Below are 18258 nucleotides of genomic sequence, written 5' to 3' on the forward strand. Positions count from 1 at the left end.
GAAACAGAAAGTTTATCAGGTTGAGGTGAGTGAGCTAACAGGGTTAGCTAGCGTTAGCTTGGTAATGTTGGGTATTCTGGCTTCTGATGTTATATCCCACGTTTACTGGCGATTCATAAGCCTTGGATAAAGACTGCCAGTGCTTTATTTTGTCGGTAGATAATTGTTTTCCGACGTTTGACTTGTTAAAATAACTCTGACGTTCTTGGATCCAAGGCTAGCTTTTCATGTGTCTAGCTCCAGAATGGCTATGATCGTACATACTGTAACGCTGTAAAGGTTTAATGAATTTAAAATACATATTAGGAATTAATGAAATATAGACTTACATGTAAGATCACAGCCATTTTAGGGCTACCATGTGTGCTACGATCTGTTTCTTATTAACGTTATAGGCCACGTTGGATACAGGTCAGCTGGGCACCAGGAAATCTCTGGGCACCTTGATGTAAAATGTTCTATTTTGTCCAAAATGTTTGGAAACATGTAATATTAGAAGAATGGTCTTAACCACATGAACCCCAGCATTCATTTAGTCATCCTCAGACGAGTTTGCCAAGGGTTTTAATTAAATTTAATTAATCAAATTAATCAAATTTAAACCTTTGTGCGTATTTAAGGACTGTGGGGCACAACTCTTCACAGCTCTTGAACCATTCTTAGTCTGTTCCCTCCTAGACCAGTTTGCCATGTGTGACCCTACAGTAGCGCAAGGCTACAGACAACATAGCTCTCGGGATTCATGGGGTCACTCAAACCTCTCCACCACGTTAAGGTGATGGTTCGAGGAGAGCATAACATAATAACATAAAACACAAGACACTTAGTTAGAGCCCTGAAGGACTCTGTCCAACCATATGGGTTGGATAAGTGGTTAAGTAATGTAAAGTATACATGATGTGAACATGCACGGTACATCATTATCATTTAAATATGCAAATTTGCATATTTAAATGTTGTATTCATCATATGGTGATCCTCTTCTTTACGTTGACAGTAGTTTTTGCACTATGCATTTTGTTACCAATGTTGATGTTTTGCATTTTATACTTTTTACAGTGACATTAGTTTTTGCACTATGCATTTTGTTACAAATGTGTTTTGATTAAAAAAATCAAGCAGTGTTCTTAATTCAGTATTACTTTATTAAAAGTATAAATACATGAATCTGATTCTGCTTACATTTATTCAAGTCATTTCATGCTATTTCCCGAAGAATTGGTGTTTGTAGGTTGGTAAGACACGCGCACACTTTCAGTATTTTGTTTATGTTTTTAGTGAACTGATATGGGATATTGTCCAAAATGTTGAACAATTTCAACCTCTGAATGGAGCGCTCCACATGGATCCTAGCACTGGATATGAGTTTGTTTTTCTTAACTTCTTCTTGTGTGAACTGTCCATTAACAAGGAAAGACGGGATGTTGAGTGAAACCCCTTCTGGCAAGATGTCCCGGATTGTGAAGCCTTTATCTGCCATCACCATGTCTCCTGGGCATAGATGATTGAGAACTCCAGAATCTAATGTAATAGCCTTGTCTGAGGCACTTCCACCATAATAGTCACTGACAAATGTTATCACTCCATTAGGAGCCACACCTATTAAGGCTTTGTGTGTTGTGTGGTCCGTTTTTTGTACTGGCTCCATAAATGATTCTGTTTGTCAAGCCTCTCTGTCCTGGAGACTGCTAACTCTGTGCAATCGAGCACAATCCTACAGTTAGGAAATGGACGGAAACACTCTGGCAACGATGCCTGGTTCTTCTCTATGGAGGGGATGTTGTTCTCAAGCATACCAACATATAAAATGTCATACAGGGCACTGACAATGGTGATAAAAATGTTGGTAACTGTGGCTGTACTGCAATTAAACCTGGTTGCAAGGTCTTCATGACCAGAATTAAGTTTGAGCTTCATCAAAGTCAGTAGCAACTGATCGACTAGTGGCATAGACTGGACTGTCCAATTCGAATGATATTGTAGCTCAAACTTAGATAAGAGTGCTTCCAAAACCAGGACGGTAGCAACATCTGGTAAGCCAGTGAAATATTTTACTTTGACACGATTGGAAGATATTTGGCTGAAGGAAAAGGTCTGTTTTTGTTTCTCCAATTCTCTTTTCAATTTTTCATTCTCTCTTCTCAACATGTCAACCTCTATCTCTAGCAGCGCAACACTGTTAAAAGGGTTGTCTGAAGTACGAGGGGTGTCTGCGGTTGGGTTGTCTGAAGTACTAGGGGTGTCTGCGGTTGGGTTGTCTGAAGTACCAGGGGTGTCTGCGGTTGGGTTGTCTGAAGTATTAGGGGTGTCTGCGGTTGGGTTGTCTGAAGTACTAGGGGTGTCTGCGGTTGGGTTGTCTGAAGTACTAGGGGTCTCTGCGGTTGGGTTGTCTGAAGTACTAGGGGGCTCTGCGGTTGCAATGTCAGAATTTTGTAATTCAAGTTCATTTGTCCCTTCTTCACCACTGGGAGGGAGTGGTACTGTTTTTCTCTTCTTGTGTGGAAGGCTGAGGTGGCCTGGGAAAGTCTTCCCCTCGTTCCAAGCAAAACGTGATGGGCCAGCAGCTTTGCCATTTGGAAAATGCCAACTGCACACCCTTGAGCAGGGGCTTGGTGTAAAGCCATCACGCCTGTAAAAAAAAAAAAGAATGAGAGATTTAGAAATGATTGGCAATGAAAACTTGAAGCTGCATTGTAACTTATCGTCTGCCCTGGATTTGAACAATTAAAGTAGCATTCTTTAACTTTTTTCGATAAAAAATAAAGTTGATTTTGGTCAAGATTAACCACTATCTTTCACTGAAGGAGGTAACACTGTACTAATTCAGCCTATTTCCCATTCATGAAATCTTCAGCATCTGCTACAATGCCCATTTTTGTGTCTGTGTCTGGTTAGACACAGTCACAAACATGGGCATTGTAACAGATGGTGAAGGATTTGTGAATGGGAAATAGGCTAAATCAGTCCTCTGTTACCTCCTTCAGTGAAAGATAGTGGTAAATTGTGACCAAAATCAACTTTATTTTTTATAAAAAAAGTTAAAGAATGCCACTTTAACCATCAATTATTTAAAACACAATTTCTATTGTGTTAACATACTCTACTGTAAAGATTGTATAATGATATTATACAAACAGTCTACCATACAGATTGGGCAAGTTATATTGTATTCACATACTATACAATACAGATTTTTTTTGGGGGGGGGGCAAATATTATAGCCTTTTCATAGCCTTTTCATAAAGGAAAGGTTACATAGTAAGGCTTTAGAATTAGATGTCAGTCTCCCTACAGAAACATTATTTTTTGTAGATATGAAGTTTCATTGTTTGATTTATATGGGAAAAGTCAGAAGTGAAACTACTGTAACAAAACAGGCAGAAACAGCACATTCACCTGGACTATCTAACGTTATGTACCCCTGCTTATTCATGCATTTACTCCAAGTCTCTTTAATGATAATCCCCTTGAGATGCATCATCTCGTTTTAGATAATCATGGGCTAACAATGCATAGAATAATGCAGTTTTCCGAGTGTGTAGCTGACATAATGCTTGCTTACAGTAACTGTATGTCTTCACAGACAGGGTTGTAGTAGTAACAATATAAGTGGCTAACCGATGCTTGTTTACCCTCCACTACACTCTGATTAAAGCCTTATTGAGCAGAAAAACATATGGAAAAGCACATATATTGATCCTCGCTTGTTGAATTAGCTAAAAATCTAAATACCGGTCTAGTATGTAACGTGGATTTCGGTAACAAGAGGGTAGCTACCGGTAGTAGCTAGTCTGCAGTGCAGAGTAGCTCGTCTGCACTTAGCACAAAAGTCGGCGCCAAACTTCGATTTTCAATGCATTTCTTCAATAGCAACTTACCGTATTAACTGCAGCCACCTCTTCTTATCTTTGTCTTTCGGAGGAAAGCGATAGAAAGACAGTTTCGTCTCAGTTTTACTCTCTGATCGATTTAAACAAAGGGGGACACAGCAGTGAGGCATATTGTCAACAAGTCGATGGAGCCGGAAACAAATTCGCGCGCGCGCGCGCGCCTACGCAACAGGGACGTGCCTACGTCATAGCTTAAGACGCGAATAACGTGCCATCTAAGACCCGTAACATCTTCCTTTCCTGAAATAGAGCACATGCATTGACGTCAGTTTCCCACTGGAACACGCCCCCTCAGTCGCAGGGAGTGGCAAAACATCCTGCAACATGGCTGTTTTCAGTGGGGGAAACAGTGAAACCGGGATTATAACGCAAGATTATCTGTTTAAATTAAAGGAAGCTGGACTTGACAGTGACCCATACAGTTTACCAAATAATCAGTGGTCCATGGGCATTAACATCTGGCCACAAATCGAGTTTCCTGATATTTACATGTACTTGATTTCTACGCCAGGGAAATACACAAAGCAAAGCCTGAAGGTATACAAAAGTCTTGACGCTTAGTCGTACTTCAAGGCGGGATTTGCTGGTGAAATTAAAGTGACGAGGACACCGATGGACATTCTGGTTGTATGTGGACAGGTTTGTACAAATATTTTATTTTATTAAGCTACAACTGTGAAAACTTAACGTTAAGCCAACCATTCTCCCCTTTGTTTGTAGAACTCAACACAAGGACGTTTAAAAAACATGCTGACAAAAACTTATGAAAGATGCTAAATATTTAATTGATGAGTGGTCAATACAGTATATAACTTTATGATTTTACTATTTAACGTTACCCAAAAATCCAATATAGCCTAAGGTTAGCCTACCTGACACAAAATGGAACCGCAAATCCACGATTCGGTGCCTGGATTCCAGTTGTTTCTGCGAATTGCAGCGATCCATTTGCTTCTCTTTACTTCATTTTTCGTTAGTCTGCAAAAAGATAACTCCGATTTCTTGTGAAATCTCTTAGTGCAGTCTATCGCACAACAGTTCCTCCAAATATGAGATGCGTTTTCGCTATATTCAAGCTGGACGTTAACGCTGCCACTCAATCTTTTTGCCACTCAGTGCCGCGTTACCGCTGTGAGTTCCGCATCTGTGACGTCACCCGCATACCCTCTATAAGCAACGTATCATTAAGTTTCAGAACTAAACTGTCTGTCCTTATATGTATTCGTGTACTTCGTACTTAGCCCTCGATTACTGAACATTATATAAATATTACAAATCAATCTCAAAAATTATTATAGTGACAAAATTATTTCAAAAATTATTATTAGCCTACACTGTTGTCAGTATTCAACAAACTTGAGCCTTTTTTTAAATTTATAACAACTGTTAGAAAGGTCCCAAATGGGTGTGTGTGTGTAGCTCACCAATTTTACCGCCTTCCCTTGTGGGGCGGAACTTCCCTTTAACTTCTACGAGAACGGCGGACCCGTTTGAGGGACGGATCGAAAACTAGGATGAGGTTTACCGTAGATTAAGTTAAGGGAGAGTTCGATTATATTTTCCTCCTGTCTCCCGAAAGACCTGTTGTGTCCGTGTGCGTCCAGAGAAATGTAAGTTGTGTTGTTTACTTACTGGATATAACTTCGCTGCTTTGTTAGGTTTCTGTAATTACAGTGTGAATGAGTAGTAGAAAGGCACCGAGCTAACGGCTAGCAGCTAACAGCTTTCACATTTGTGCTTATGCTTCCAACAGTACTTACCAGTTGTAATTCATGTATAATGTTGGCAATGATTGTTACTTTGTATTGTTTCATTTCAGAACCACACACACACACACACGCACGCACGCACACACACACACACGTCTACTTGTCAATAAACATCGTTGAAGATAGCATCTTTGCATTCTTGCCGATGCACCACAGTGGTCAGTGGTCACATACTCCCAACTAGCTACAGTTACAGTCCAAGCTATTAATCCTCCAATAAAAATGGTCCTTCGAGCCGGATAGAGTGACCACTGTGGAGAGTGAAGATGTCTTCCTACAACAGAAGTGAAGCAATGCAGTTGGCTGATACTCGACCCAGACGTCAGATACATCCACCAGCCTGGGTCGCTGGCTATGACGTCTCCCTGCCCGCCATCGAGAGACCTGCCCTTGCTGCTGCTGCAGTTTTCTCAGTCCAGTGCCCCCAACAGAGGCAGGAGTCTGACCACAGTATGGAGAGGACCGCCAAGATGCTACCTCTCACCCCCCTGCCCTTTGATCAGTGGAGTCCAGTGGGTGGTACCCATCCGAAGTATCCCAGGTAGTTAGTGTACTCGGAACCCCAGCACAAAAGCACCCCAGACCCACTGTCTCCCCGACAGGTGCCAGAGGCTTCACCTGCAATACTGGAAGCACTGCGACAGATCAGGGAGGACAATGAGAGGCTCCAACTCACGATGATTGAGATGCAAAGGCAGCTTAATCCAAGTCGAGGGCCAGATCTATCACTTCTTCCTCCACCCCCCTCCATGGTGCACAGCCCACTCGCTCAGCCAGTAGTGCGTGCCACTGCTGTCAGTCCTCCAGGCCCAGCACCACAGGCCATCGTCCACTCGTCATCAGTCCCTGTGCATGCTGTCAGCAAAGAAGAAGTGGAGGATGGAGACTGGCCACCCCCCCCCCCCCCAGTGGCAGAAGAGGACATGAAACCTCAGCCCTGCACTATCACACTGCCCACAGATCTAGTGGCGGAGCTGACTGCATGCCTCAGGAGGATGGGAATGACTCCAGAGCAGCTGCTCAGCCAACCGACGTCTGAATACTGTGAGCCTTACGCTGAGTCGGTTTTATCAGGTCTCGTGGAGAGGTCAAAACATCTGACAGAGCCACCAGTCTGCTCTCATAAATCACCTTCTCTATTAACCCCACCGCTAGACCCCCATGATGACCAGAGACATGAGGACTTCCACTCCAGCTGACAAACAGAGAGTGTATATCGGGGCCCTCAACCCACCATCCCAGACTTCAGTAGGGGGGACCCACATGAGTTTGCCAGGCTTAAGATCTCCCTGGAGAACCTTCTCCCTAGGGATGCAACGGAGAGGTTTAAATATCAGATCCTGGTAGACCACCTGAAATTTGAAGATGCACTGCTCATTGCAGACTCGCGTGCTTGCCTGTAACAGGCCTCGGCTCCTATGTGACTAGAGTGCACTCGTGCCAACATGTTGGGGTGGAATGATCTGGGAAGGATGGCTCTATCACCTTTGAATAGTACCCATTTTGAATACCGAGCTTCTCTTTAAGTGCCCGGTATTCCCTTGCCGCCAGTGGAGTTTCATCTTTGTGTTCAGGCCAGCCGTGCAGTCACAGATTTCACAGCCTGGAGTTGCTCGCCATTGTCAGTGTGCTGCCGGATCTGTACGAGTTGCCAGTCTGTGACATTGAGGTAGTCAGCCTGGTTGATGAACTCCACATCCAATTGCTCTGTCTCTAAACTGCAGACAGCGTGCTCATTGTGCATGGACCCTGCATGTGTGTTTGACGCAGTGGCACTGCTGAGGGTATTGCTCACATGCATTTCTGGCCCCAGCTTATACACCAACCTGAGGTTGTAGCTCTGCAGAGCCAGCAGCATGCTCTGCAGATGCTTCGGGGCACTAAGAAGGGGCTTGCTGAATATGGTGATGAGGGGCTTGTGATCGGTCTCTGCTGTAATGCTGTCACGTCCATACAGATAATGGTGAAAATGCTGGCACGCAAACACAATGCTGAAGCACTCCTTTTAGATTTGAGCATAACTCTGCTCTGTTGGTGTGAGGGCCCTCGAAGCGAATGCAACAGGGCGACCCTCCTGCATCAGGCAGCAGCCCAGGCCATACTGGCTTGAATCACTCTGAATAGTGACGGCCTTTGCCACGTCGTAGTAGCACAACACTGGTGTTGTTGTCAGCTCCCCTCCTCCCCACCCTCCTGTTATGTTCATTTGTCGGGAACAGCAAAAATGTTCCTGGGTCAGTGTGACCCGGTGCATGTTTAATCATCCAAAAGTTGTCAGAAACCCAAAAAAATCCTAATAAACATGGTTTGTACCTCATTACTAACATCATTACTAACATTTAAATCAATATTAGTGCAATGGTGTTATTCAGCTCTCATGGTTCCATTAGGATAATTTACTCGTTTTTCATAAAAAAATACATGTTCAACATGTTTTTTCTGTACACTGGAAAAACCTAGATATAAAATACATTAGTTTTACATAACAATTAATTTTTGCACATTTGTTTTACATTTTTAAACTTTTTTTCATGGGGTGATGTTGATAAAGAGATGAGACACCTATTCTGTTCAGGATCAAATTTGACCCGTTCACTTATAATCAAGCCAAATGAGTCATAAGGGTTTTTATTGAAAGTAAACTTTATTTATGCAATGTTTAGAACCACAAATGAACAAGAGATGAGCAATGTGAATGAGGTGTGTGTGTGTGTGTGTGTGTGTGTATGTGTGTGTGTGTGTGTGTGTGTGTGTGTGTGTGTGTGTATATCTGTCTACACAGCACGCGAGTGACATGTCGTCACGGCATGCTTTGTGCAAATGAATTTTGCACACATCGCACTCGTCTTGACATCATCAGACGGCTTGCAGACCTGACACCTCTTCCTCTTCCCTGGGCATCTGGGTAGCATAGCGGTCTATTACGTTGCCTCCCAGCATGGGGATCTTCGGTTCGAATCCCCCATGTTACCTCCGACTTGGTCGGGCGTCCCTACAGGCCGTGTCTGCGGGTGGGAAGCCGGATGTGGGTATGTCTCCTGGTTGCTGTTCGGGGGAAGGGGGAATAGCGTGATCCTCCCACGCACTACGTCCCCTGGTGAAACTCCTCACTGTCAGGTGAAAAGAAGCAGCTGGCAACTCCACATGTATCGAAGGAAGCATGTGGTAGTCTGCATCCCTCCCCGGATCGGCAGAGAGGGTGGAGGAGCAGCGACTGGGACGGGTGGGAAGAGTGGGGGTAATTGGCTAAGTACAATTGGGGAGAAAAAGGTCCCTCCCCCAGCAGCAACCTAGAAAGATGAGGATGATGAATAATTTACTGTCTTTTTGCTGATCCCGATCCCCTGACGGTCCCCTTAAACTATTAATACTTGGTCTCGTGCACACACACACACACACACACACTTACCTCAGGCACTGGTGTACTAGGTGCAGCCCTCTCCTGGATCTCCCTCACTGTGGCTGCAGCTGGGGTCCTTGGGATGTGCTGCCTCCGTTGTATATGCGGTACCATGGTGCCTTCCCCAGCTCCTCCAGGAAGATGCGCCTCTTGCTCAGCTTTGACACGTTCCACTCAGGAAACATCTCTCTCCAGATAACGAACGCATGATACATCAATGAGGCTGATACATCAATGATGTTATAAAAGATGACCAAAGGCCAGCGCCAGTCATTTGCTTGTTGCTGTAGGACCCCGTTACTTTGTCCATGTTTTCACTCCCCCCCCCTTTGGTGTCATTGCAATCTAGGATCATGCTTGGTTTCTGGTTCTCTCTGGTGCTTATTTCGTCATTTTTATGGAGAGTGCTCATGAGCACAATTTGTCCCCCCCTTTTTTGGGGGGGGCAGTAACGCACTAGGGCTGTAGTGTCTGTGAAGATGAACTTGGACGATTGAGGGGCCCTATTCTTGACTTGATCACAACAGTTCGGCAGGGAGCTCAGTTCTGTTTTTTTTGTTGATTTTTTTTCTTGGACAGTTCCGAACATGTGAGCTTTCTCTTTAGAAGCTCCTGGCCCAGGTTGTGGGACGTGAATAAATTGTCACATGACCTTGTGCCATATCGAGCACGACCCTCATGCCCTGATTCTTCTCTGGGACTCCTCCAACCGGCTGTCCAGTGTAAACCTGCATGTTCTTTGTATAGCTGGAGTTTGCAGTACATGCTGCCCAGATTTTTATGCATACTTTGCCGGTTTGGGAGGCATGTATTGCCTAAATAGGCAGCGACCTCCGAATGCCACCAGCCTTTCATCCACGGTGACATTAGGACCTGGGTTGTAGAGTAGTGGAAGCTGCTCTACCCACTTGTCCCACACTGTCCTAATAGCTGCCAGCTTCTCTCTCCCTCCCGTCTGCCAGCTCTTGTCTCCAGATTATCAAATCGGATTACTCTGGAGAAAATGTGCAACTCTCTGTAATGTTTATGGTTTATAATGCATGTGATGCTTCTTGTGTTGTAATTTGATGCTGTTTTATTTTATTCATTGAGGGGCGCTCCTGGTTCATCTTGTTGTAAGTGGTTGTGGGTTGAAAGAAAGAAGAGGAGAACTGTCGAATCGTTTTAGATAGTTACGATTGCCGAACATGGAAGCTGAATAAGTTGATAAAGGAATTTAAACATTACATTGCTGCCTTGGAGTTAGATTTAATAACTTTACACTGACGACGAGGATTAAAAATGTTCTCCCAAAAACATGGCTGCTGCATTGCCGTCGTTCCCTGCTCTTGATATCGGTGAAGATCAGAACTCATCTTGCCGTTGGAAGAAGTGGTTATGGCGTTTTGAAAACTTCATAATTGCTCTAAATATAAAGGATGATACAAGAAAACGTGCAATGCTTCTGCACTATGCAGGGGAAGGTGTACAGGACATCTTTGATACACTCACCAACACCGGGGAAGCAAAGGACATAAATGCGCAAAAGACAGATTGAGTGAGTACTTCTCCCCTAAAATTAACATAGCCTGTGAGACTTACAAATTCAGACAAGCTAAACAACTAGCAGGGGAAACACTTGACTCCTATCACACAAGACTGCGGCAATTAGCATCAGCATGTGACTTTCCTGATGTTGAAAGAGAGATCAAAACTATGATCATTCAAAGGTGCACATGTAATAAACTGCGGCGCCAAGCGCTACAGAAACCAGAGATGACGTTGACTGAGCTCCTCTCACCCGGCAGAACCAAGGCACTTGCTGAGATTCAAGCATCGAGAATGAAGCAAACACAACAAAATGCAGTTCAAGGAATTCCAAGGAAAAGTGTTCTGGCTGTAGATATGGGGGGGGGGGCTGTAAAGAAAAGATGCTACAACTGCTCTGGTATCTTTCCCCATCGTGAAGGAATACCGTGCCCGGCACGGGGGGAAATATGCAACGCTTGTGGAAAACAAGGACATTTTGCAAATTGCGGTCGTTCTAAATGGCCACAAGGCGGCATCGGAGGTCGACATGAAGTGCATTATGTACACACCAGTGGCATCACATCTCAAGCAACACTGCAGACACGGAGTCTTCGGAGGAGTATCTTTATACAGTTTCCCGACCAAAAGCAAATCTTCCACATGCAAAGATAAAAGTTGGTAACTGCAATATAAAAGTTATGCTTGATACAGGGGCAACTGTGAATATTATTGATGAAACAACTTATCAAAGATTGAGATAAAAGCCCTTACTCACCAAATGCACAGTTCCCATCTTCCCTTATGGTTCACGCAACCTACTGCCTGCCATTGGAAAATTCACGTCATTTGTGGAATCCAAGTCATAGTTTACAAATGCAACATTCCATGTGCTACAAGGAAGTAATGGCAGTTTACTTGGCTATGATACTGCCAGTCAACTGGGATTAATCAAAATTGCTAATGCACTTCACACATCTCCACAACAGCCAGTGTAGCCCACAACAACCTCAAACCAGAGAGAAGTAAATACAGTAAATGATCTCCTCACTGAGTATGCTGACCTTTTTCATGGGGTGGGCAAATTGAATGACTTTCAAGACAAGTTACATATAAGGAAAGATGTTCCTCCAGTCACACAACCACACAGAAGAGTACCATTTCATGTGAGGAGGCGAATTGGGGCTGAATTGCAATGTCTAGAGGGCCTTTCTCATCATTGAGAAAGTGAATGGTCCCACTCCATGGGTCTCTCCAATCGTTCCTGTTCCAAAGCCAAAAAGACCCGGAAGCTGTGTGCATTTGTGTGGACATGAGGACACCAAATCAGGCTATTGAAAGAGAAAGACATCTCACATCTACGGTAGATGACGTGATACAATCACTCAATGGAGCCAGGTTCTTCTCAAAGCTGGATTTAACATGTGGATATCATCAGCTAGAACTAGAGCCATCCTCGCAATATATCACAACATTCTCCACTCATGTAGGACTGCGATGTTACAAAAGACATAAGTTTTGGAGTTTCCTCGGCTGCAGAGGGGTTCCAAAATGCCATTCAACAAACCCTGGATGGAATCCCAGGAGTTATCAACCTATGTGATGACATTTTGGTGTTTGGCAGAATGAGGGCTTCCCATGATCAAGCTCTCAGAGCAACATTTCAGCGACTGATGGAGAAGAAACTGGCTCTCAGTAAGGCCAAGTGCTCATATGTATAAACCACTTTGGACTTTTTTGGATCCATATTCTCAGATGGAGGATTCTGTCCTGATCCTAAGAAAGTTCAGGCACTTCATGATGCTGCTGCCCCAACCAATACTAGTGAGGTCCGGTCCGGGACTCTACACGGCATTTCGCCCGGATGGGCGTGGTTTGTGTTGGACGTAGCCGTGCACGATTCGCGGATCAGAAAATTCAAACCAAGATGGCGGCACCGCCGTGTCGCTGGAGAGATGGAATTGAGAGACAATTTATAGCATTTTACGCTGCTTAATTGATGTTTTTGAATCCTAAACGGATAATTTACCTCAAAAAATCATTAAAAAAACAACAGGCATGTAGATTGATGGGTTAAGTTAAAAATTAAGAGATCGATTTTTTTAGCTTGGTGTAAGCTAACCTCTTACCCATAGAGAATCAATGGGATTGCTAGCTAGTAGCATTAAGTTTTGAGTCCCCAATAACACTCAAGTCTAAATAGGTGCAGTACTTCTATTAGGCATAGTTGGAATAAACCACACAAAGTGTCTTTGCAACACAATATTTCTCACAATAGTAATAGTGAGGCAGTAATAGTAAGTCATTGTAGAAATAAAAATAAACTATCATCACAGACTGTAGGAATGTCACTCACCCTCCATCGCGAACTCCTCGATATGGTGGTTGACACTGACGTTCATACTCCTGTAGGGGTTCGTGGAGTTCGGGCACAGCTCTCTGAGTCGTGCACGGCTACGTCCAACACAAACCACGCCCATCCGGGCGAAATGCCGTGTTTTTAGAGTCCCAGTGAGGTCCGCCGTCTTCTTGGAATGGCAAATTACAATGCCCGTTTTATCAAGGATTTTGCCACAATAACTCAACCTTTGATGGAACTTACTAAAAATACTACTTCTTGGACTTGGACAGGAGAGCACCAGAGGTCACTTAATGAGATGAAAAAAAGTCTAACAAGTGATGCCGTAATGACCTACTTTGATCCACACAATCTAACTGAACTGGTATTTGATGCAAGTCCAGTAGGCCTTGGGGCTGTATTGGCACAAGGAAATAGCCCAAATGACCTGGCTAGAGTGATAAGCTATGCAAGTAGAGCACTGTCCCCCATTGAACAAAAATATTCACAAACAGAACGTGAAGCTCCATTGTGTGGGGCTGTGAACATTTTCACATACACCTTTATGGAGAACTCCTTTACTCTTGTCAGTAATCACAAACCTTTGGAATGGATTTTCAACAACCCCAAATCCAAGCCACCTGCTCGCATAGAACATTGGAGTCTACGTCTGCAGCCTTACAACTAAACAGTTCGTTACAAATCTGGTAAGGACAACCTGGAAGACTATATGTCATGCCACCCTGCACAAGTATCACAATTTTGTCAGGATGTTTTAAACACTGAAAGACAATTGGAAAAATACATGAACTTTATTACCGCTAATGCTGTCTCTAAGGCAATGACACTGACTGAAATTCAAGATACAACCAAAGCTGACCCCACTCTATGCAAAGTCATTCCACTCATAAAAGAAGTTCGTTGGGGTTGCTGTCTGAAAAGCAGGATCTTGCTGATGGAGTTGATGTTGCTGCTCTAATGTCATTCAAGAAAATCAAGGCTGAACTGACAGTGACCACTACTGATGACACTGTGCTACGGGGCACAAGGATTGTTGTCCCCCATTCTTTACAAGGGCAATATCACTTGCACATGAAGGCCACCAGGGGGTGGTCAAAACGAAGAAGTTGATCAGAGAGAAAGTCTGGTTCCCTGGCATTGACAAACAAGTAGAAACCATGATAGCTGTCTGAATCCCATGTCAGGCTGTTGTGCCCAATCACACACAAGAACCTCTCCTCATGGTTGAGCTGCCATCATCACCGTGGGAAAAAGTTAGTGTGGATTTCTGTGGTCCATTTCCCTCTGGTGATTACCTTTTGGTGGTCATCAGTGAATACTCCAGGTATACAGAGGTAGAGATTCTACAGTCCACATCAGCCAGAGCCACATTTCCTAAACTTGGCAAAATATTATCTTCATTAGGAATTCCACTAGAGGTTAAACAGACAATGACCCACCTCTCCAAAGCTCAGAACATGCACACTTTGCAACATTCTTCAGACATACTCCACTGTGGCCTCAGGCTAATGCAGAGGCTGAACGTTTTATGTGTACCCTTGAAAAGACTATACGTGCTGCCCATGTTGAAGGTCATCCATGGAAACAGACTCTGTATGCGTTCCTCCGCAACTACCATGCCACGCCTCACGGCTCGACTGGAATGGCTCGTGCTGATGTGCTGTTTGGCAGGCCCCTCAGAATCAAGCTGCCCGAATCTCCTCTTCCCTTCCAGTCTGAGGCTGATGCAAAGCTACGACAAGCAGATGCAGTGGCAAAGAACAGGATGAAACACAATGCTGACAGGCGGCGCTGTGTTGCTCCTATGGCTCTGAAAGTGGGCGACATGGTGATATGTCATCAAAAGAAGGAAGGGAAGCTATGTCCTGCCTACAATCCCCACCCATACCAGGTCATTGCTGTTAAGGGTTCCATGGTGACAGCCAAATGCAATGACCATTTCATCACCAGAAACTCATCTCACTTTAAGACTTTACCGGTGGTTAAAAATCATCACTTTCCGTCATAACGGTTGAACGTCAAGGATGGCAGACAAGATGTCATGGACTGGACTGAAATCCATCCTGAACAAACCCTAGAGCCCTTAGCCCCTGAAATCTCTGAGTCGCAATCACCTGTTCGTAGATACCCAGTCAGAGTAAACAGAGGACCCCCGTCATACCTCACTGATTTTGAATTTTGAACGAGCTGAAAGGTATAATGCAAAGGAAAGATTTGAGTTGGACTGGCTAACAGTTATTGTTAAAAAAAAAAGTAAGGAAAAGAAGATTGTAATGTTTATGGTTTATAATGCATGTGATGCTTCTTGTGTTGTAATTTGATGTTGTTTTATTTTATTCATTGAGGGGCGCTCCTGGTTCATTTTGTTGTAAGTGGTTGCGGGTTGAAAGAAAGAAGAAGAAAACCCCGGAACTGTAGAATAGTTTTAGATAGTTACGATTGCCAAACATGGAAGCTGAATAAGTTAATAAAGGAATTTAAACATTACATTGCTGCCTTGGAATTAGATTTAACAACTTTACAGTCTCCAGAGACATGGTGGCTCGAAATATGGCCCTGCCTGTCTCTGCATCCCACAGGCTGGCTGTCGATTCATCCTTCAGCTTACAGACCCCAGCTAGGATGAGGAGCCCCAAATACGCATGTAAATACGTTTCGTCCAGCTCCTTCCACTTATCTCCCAAAACACGCCTCCCTTATAGATTAGTCATTTCTAGAATGATTTTCTGTTTTGGACTGGCAATGACCAGCTCAAAAACTGACTTGATGTCTGTGACACGAGTCACTGCCATCCTGGTGGGCCCTGGCACTGTCTTTATTATGTTTTCTGCAGACAGTGTTGCCTGACATATATACACCCATTTCACGCCGCGGCCATCTTGGATTAAAAAAAAAAACAAGTGGTGGGAATTTAGCCACGCCCCCTTCTTACTCAATCGGAAATCAATGCAGCCGGGGGCAGCAGCAAACATGGTTTGGACTACCAACCTCGAGCACCTACCGTCATTTGCCACAATATGAAAACTAAGCTGGATCTTTTCTTTATCGAGTACTTTCTGCCTCTCCTGTGCCAGTGAGGAGAGACACACACACAGGGCTGTATTCAAAGAAGCTGTTTAATCACAATAAAATAAAAAATAAGATACATTTCATTTTTATACTGTACATTCAATATTTATACATTAGATTGTCCCATCTACAATATTTTTATTCTTTGTCCTTTAACTTTAACAAAACTGTTGGTTCATTTTAAACTAAAATATGTTCGGTCAACTGTCATTCTGTTGTAGCAATAAACTGGAACTCACTACCAACTCAAATCATCAATTGTTTACTAAACCAAGATAGTGATCGCTCATCTCAAGGTGTGGGCTAAAAAATGGGACTGTACTGAAATGAAGTTAAATATGTTTAAATCTATCTAAGGTTTGTGTGCACTATTTTCTTGTCAGCTGATTTTAACAAATGTTTAAAACAGTGGTCCCTGAAAATGTGTTAGGAGAGCACACACAGTCCACAGTTGGTTGACTGTTCCACTTAGTGAAAGGGGTATGACTCTATCAAAAATGTGGTACTCCTTTATGTGTCTTATTGACCGTTCGACGTGTATTCTCAAGCTAGCAATACTCTGTGTCTGTGAGCTCATCACAGCTAAACTGTCCACTTGGGCCTAAAAATGCAGGGATGACAAGTTTTACATCTATTTCATCGAGCAGGTCTTTGATAAGGAAGCCCTTATCGGCCATGACCTCATCACCTGACTCTAAGAGGTCCAGAACACCTGACCTCTTAGTTGTCTCCTTATCAGAAATACATCCTGTGTATAGATTACTTACCAGGCTAACTGACCCTGAGGGAGTGATCCCAATTAGGGATTTCAGTGTAGTGTTACTTTTATAATGGGAGTATGTCATGGTGTTTAAAACCTTCGAACTAGCTGTCTCGATGTGGATCTCTGTGCAGTCTAGTATCACTCTTGTGTTTGGGTAGAATTCCCTGAATACTGGTGGCATTAGCTCGTCTACTGCTGCTCTACTAGGCCATATTGGGAGGGTCCCTAACATAAAGAGCAAATAGTGGCCCATGTCGTACAGTTCCTGCTGACTGTGGCTGGCGACACATTGAATCGTACAGATAAATCCAGAGCAAAAAAGCCCTGCCTCACACAGCACAAGAATAGGAAAAACTGATCAATCAGCGATAAATGCTCTGCATGGAAGCCAGACACAGAAATGTGTTCTAGGTTATGGCTGTTCCTTTGCATTTGAGTCCATCGCACCATGGACTCTGCAGTAGGCTGTAAAGCTAGGAAGAGTGCTTTGAGGGTGTGGTAATCCTTAAAACCAGTGTAAAATCTGATCAGATTGGGCGCACACTGGAAGCGTTCTAGACCAAAACGCTCACTTTTCAGCTTTTTATTTTCATCCTCCAGGAAAGCAATGCGTTTCTTTACTGCGTCAAGCTGGTCTTCCACAGAAAGGGGCTTCACGTCGTAGTCATGATCAGGAAGAGTCGCCCAAACCTCACTGGACACATGAGGATATGTCATACATGTGGGACGCAATATAAATCCACACATTTTCCTGTTATCAAGATGATGTGTCAGAACAGAGCTATCCACTATTGAAAGATTAGTGAATATATATACATATATATATATATATATATATATATATATATATATACAGATTTATCTCTTTCCCTTCTTTGATAGGAGTTGCAGGATGGTACACAGCAGTATGACATGTTGCTTCCAGCAGTGCTTTCAATGAAGTAAGAAGGGGGCGTGGCTAAGTTCCCACCGCTTGATTTTTTAAAAATCCAAGATGGCCGCGGCGTGAAATGGGTGTATTGGGGGACGAAGACCACTGTAGTTCACCATTCTTTGACATAGATGTCTTGTGGAGGAATAGGAATAGCAATGTCCTCATCTGATGGTTCGTAATCAGAATTTACCTCAAGATGGTCTTCAACTGCAGACACATCCTCGTCTATTTCACTGTCGTGATCGAGGGACCAGAACAGTTCCAGACCCTCCAGGGCTGTCATCCCTTTGCTTTAGTTGCTCATTTTGTCAAGCTCTGACAGCGAGTATGCTGTGTGTAGCTGCTCCCATGCAGAGACGCTTTTGCATGTTTCGCCCCTCCCCCGCTGAGTGTGGGCGGAGTTTTCCCGCGGGAAAATAAACGGTTCCCGTCAAACTCACAATATCTGCACTTTTGTCGCACTTTACAGGTGAGGTAGGGAGAAAGAAGGGATGGGGGAATTTGGGTTCTGTGTGTGTGATTGGGGTGAAATATGGTGGGAGGGAGTAGGAAATACCTTATATCTCAC

The 18258-nt window shown here is 43.8% G+C and overlaps 1 protein-coding gene across 1 annotated transcript; it reads right to left on the reverse strand.

The window, feature by feature from the left end:
* Window positions 1–1130: 1130 nt before the first annotated feature.
* Window positions 1131–4009, reverse strand: LOC130120005 (uncharacterized). Its single transcript, XM_056288618.1, has 2 exons — window positions 3879–4009; window positions 1131–2629 (listed from the first exon to the last, which is right to left on the reverse strand). Exons 1-2 carry the CDS (start codon window positions 3998–4000, stop codon window positions 1603–1605), a joined length of 1149 nt encoding a protein of 382 aa, XP_056144593.1. The 5' UTR covers window positions 4001–4009; the 3' UTR covers window positions 1131–1602.
* Between the last annotated feature and the right edge of the window lie 14249 nt (window positions 4010–18258).

Source organism: Lampris incognitus, chromosome 10, assembly GCF_029633865.1.
Source record: "Lampris incognitus isolate fLamInc1 chromosome 10, fLamInc1.hap2, whole genome shotgun sequence".
NCBI lineage: Eukaryota > Metazoa > Chordata > Actinopteri > Lampriformes > Lampridae > Lampris > Lampris incognitus.

Excerpts from the sequence above, each read along its gene's own strand:
- LOC130120005 (XM_056288618.1), bottom strand. The coding sequence starts at position 4,000 with ATGCCTCACTGCTGTGTCCCCCTTTGTTTAAATCGATCAGAGAGTAAA. Across the intron at positions 2,630-3,878 it reads AGGTGGCTGCAGTTAATACG|GCGTGATGGCTTTACACCAA; the intron begins GTAAGTTGCTAT and ends TTTTTTTTACAG.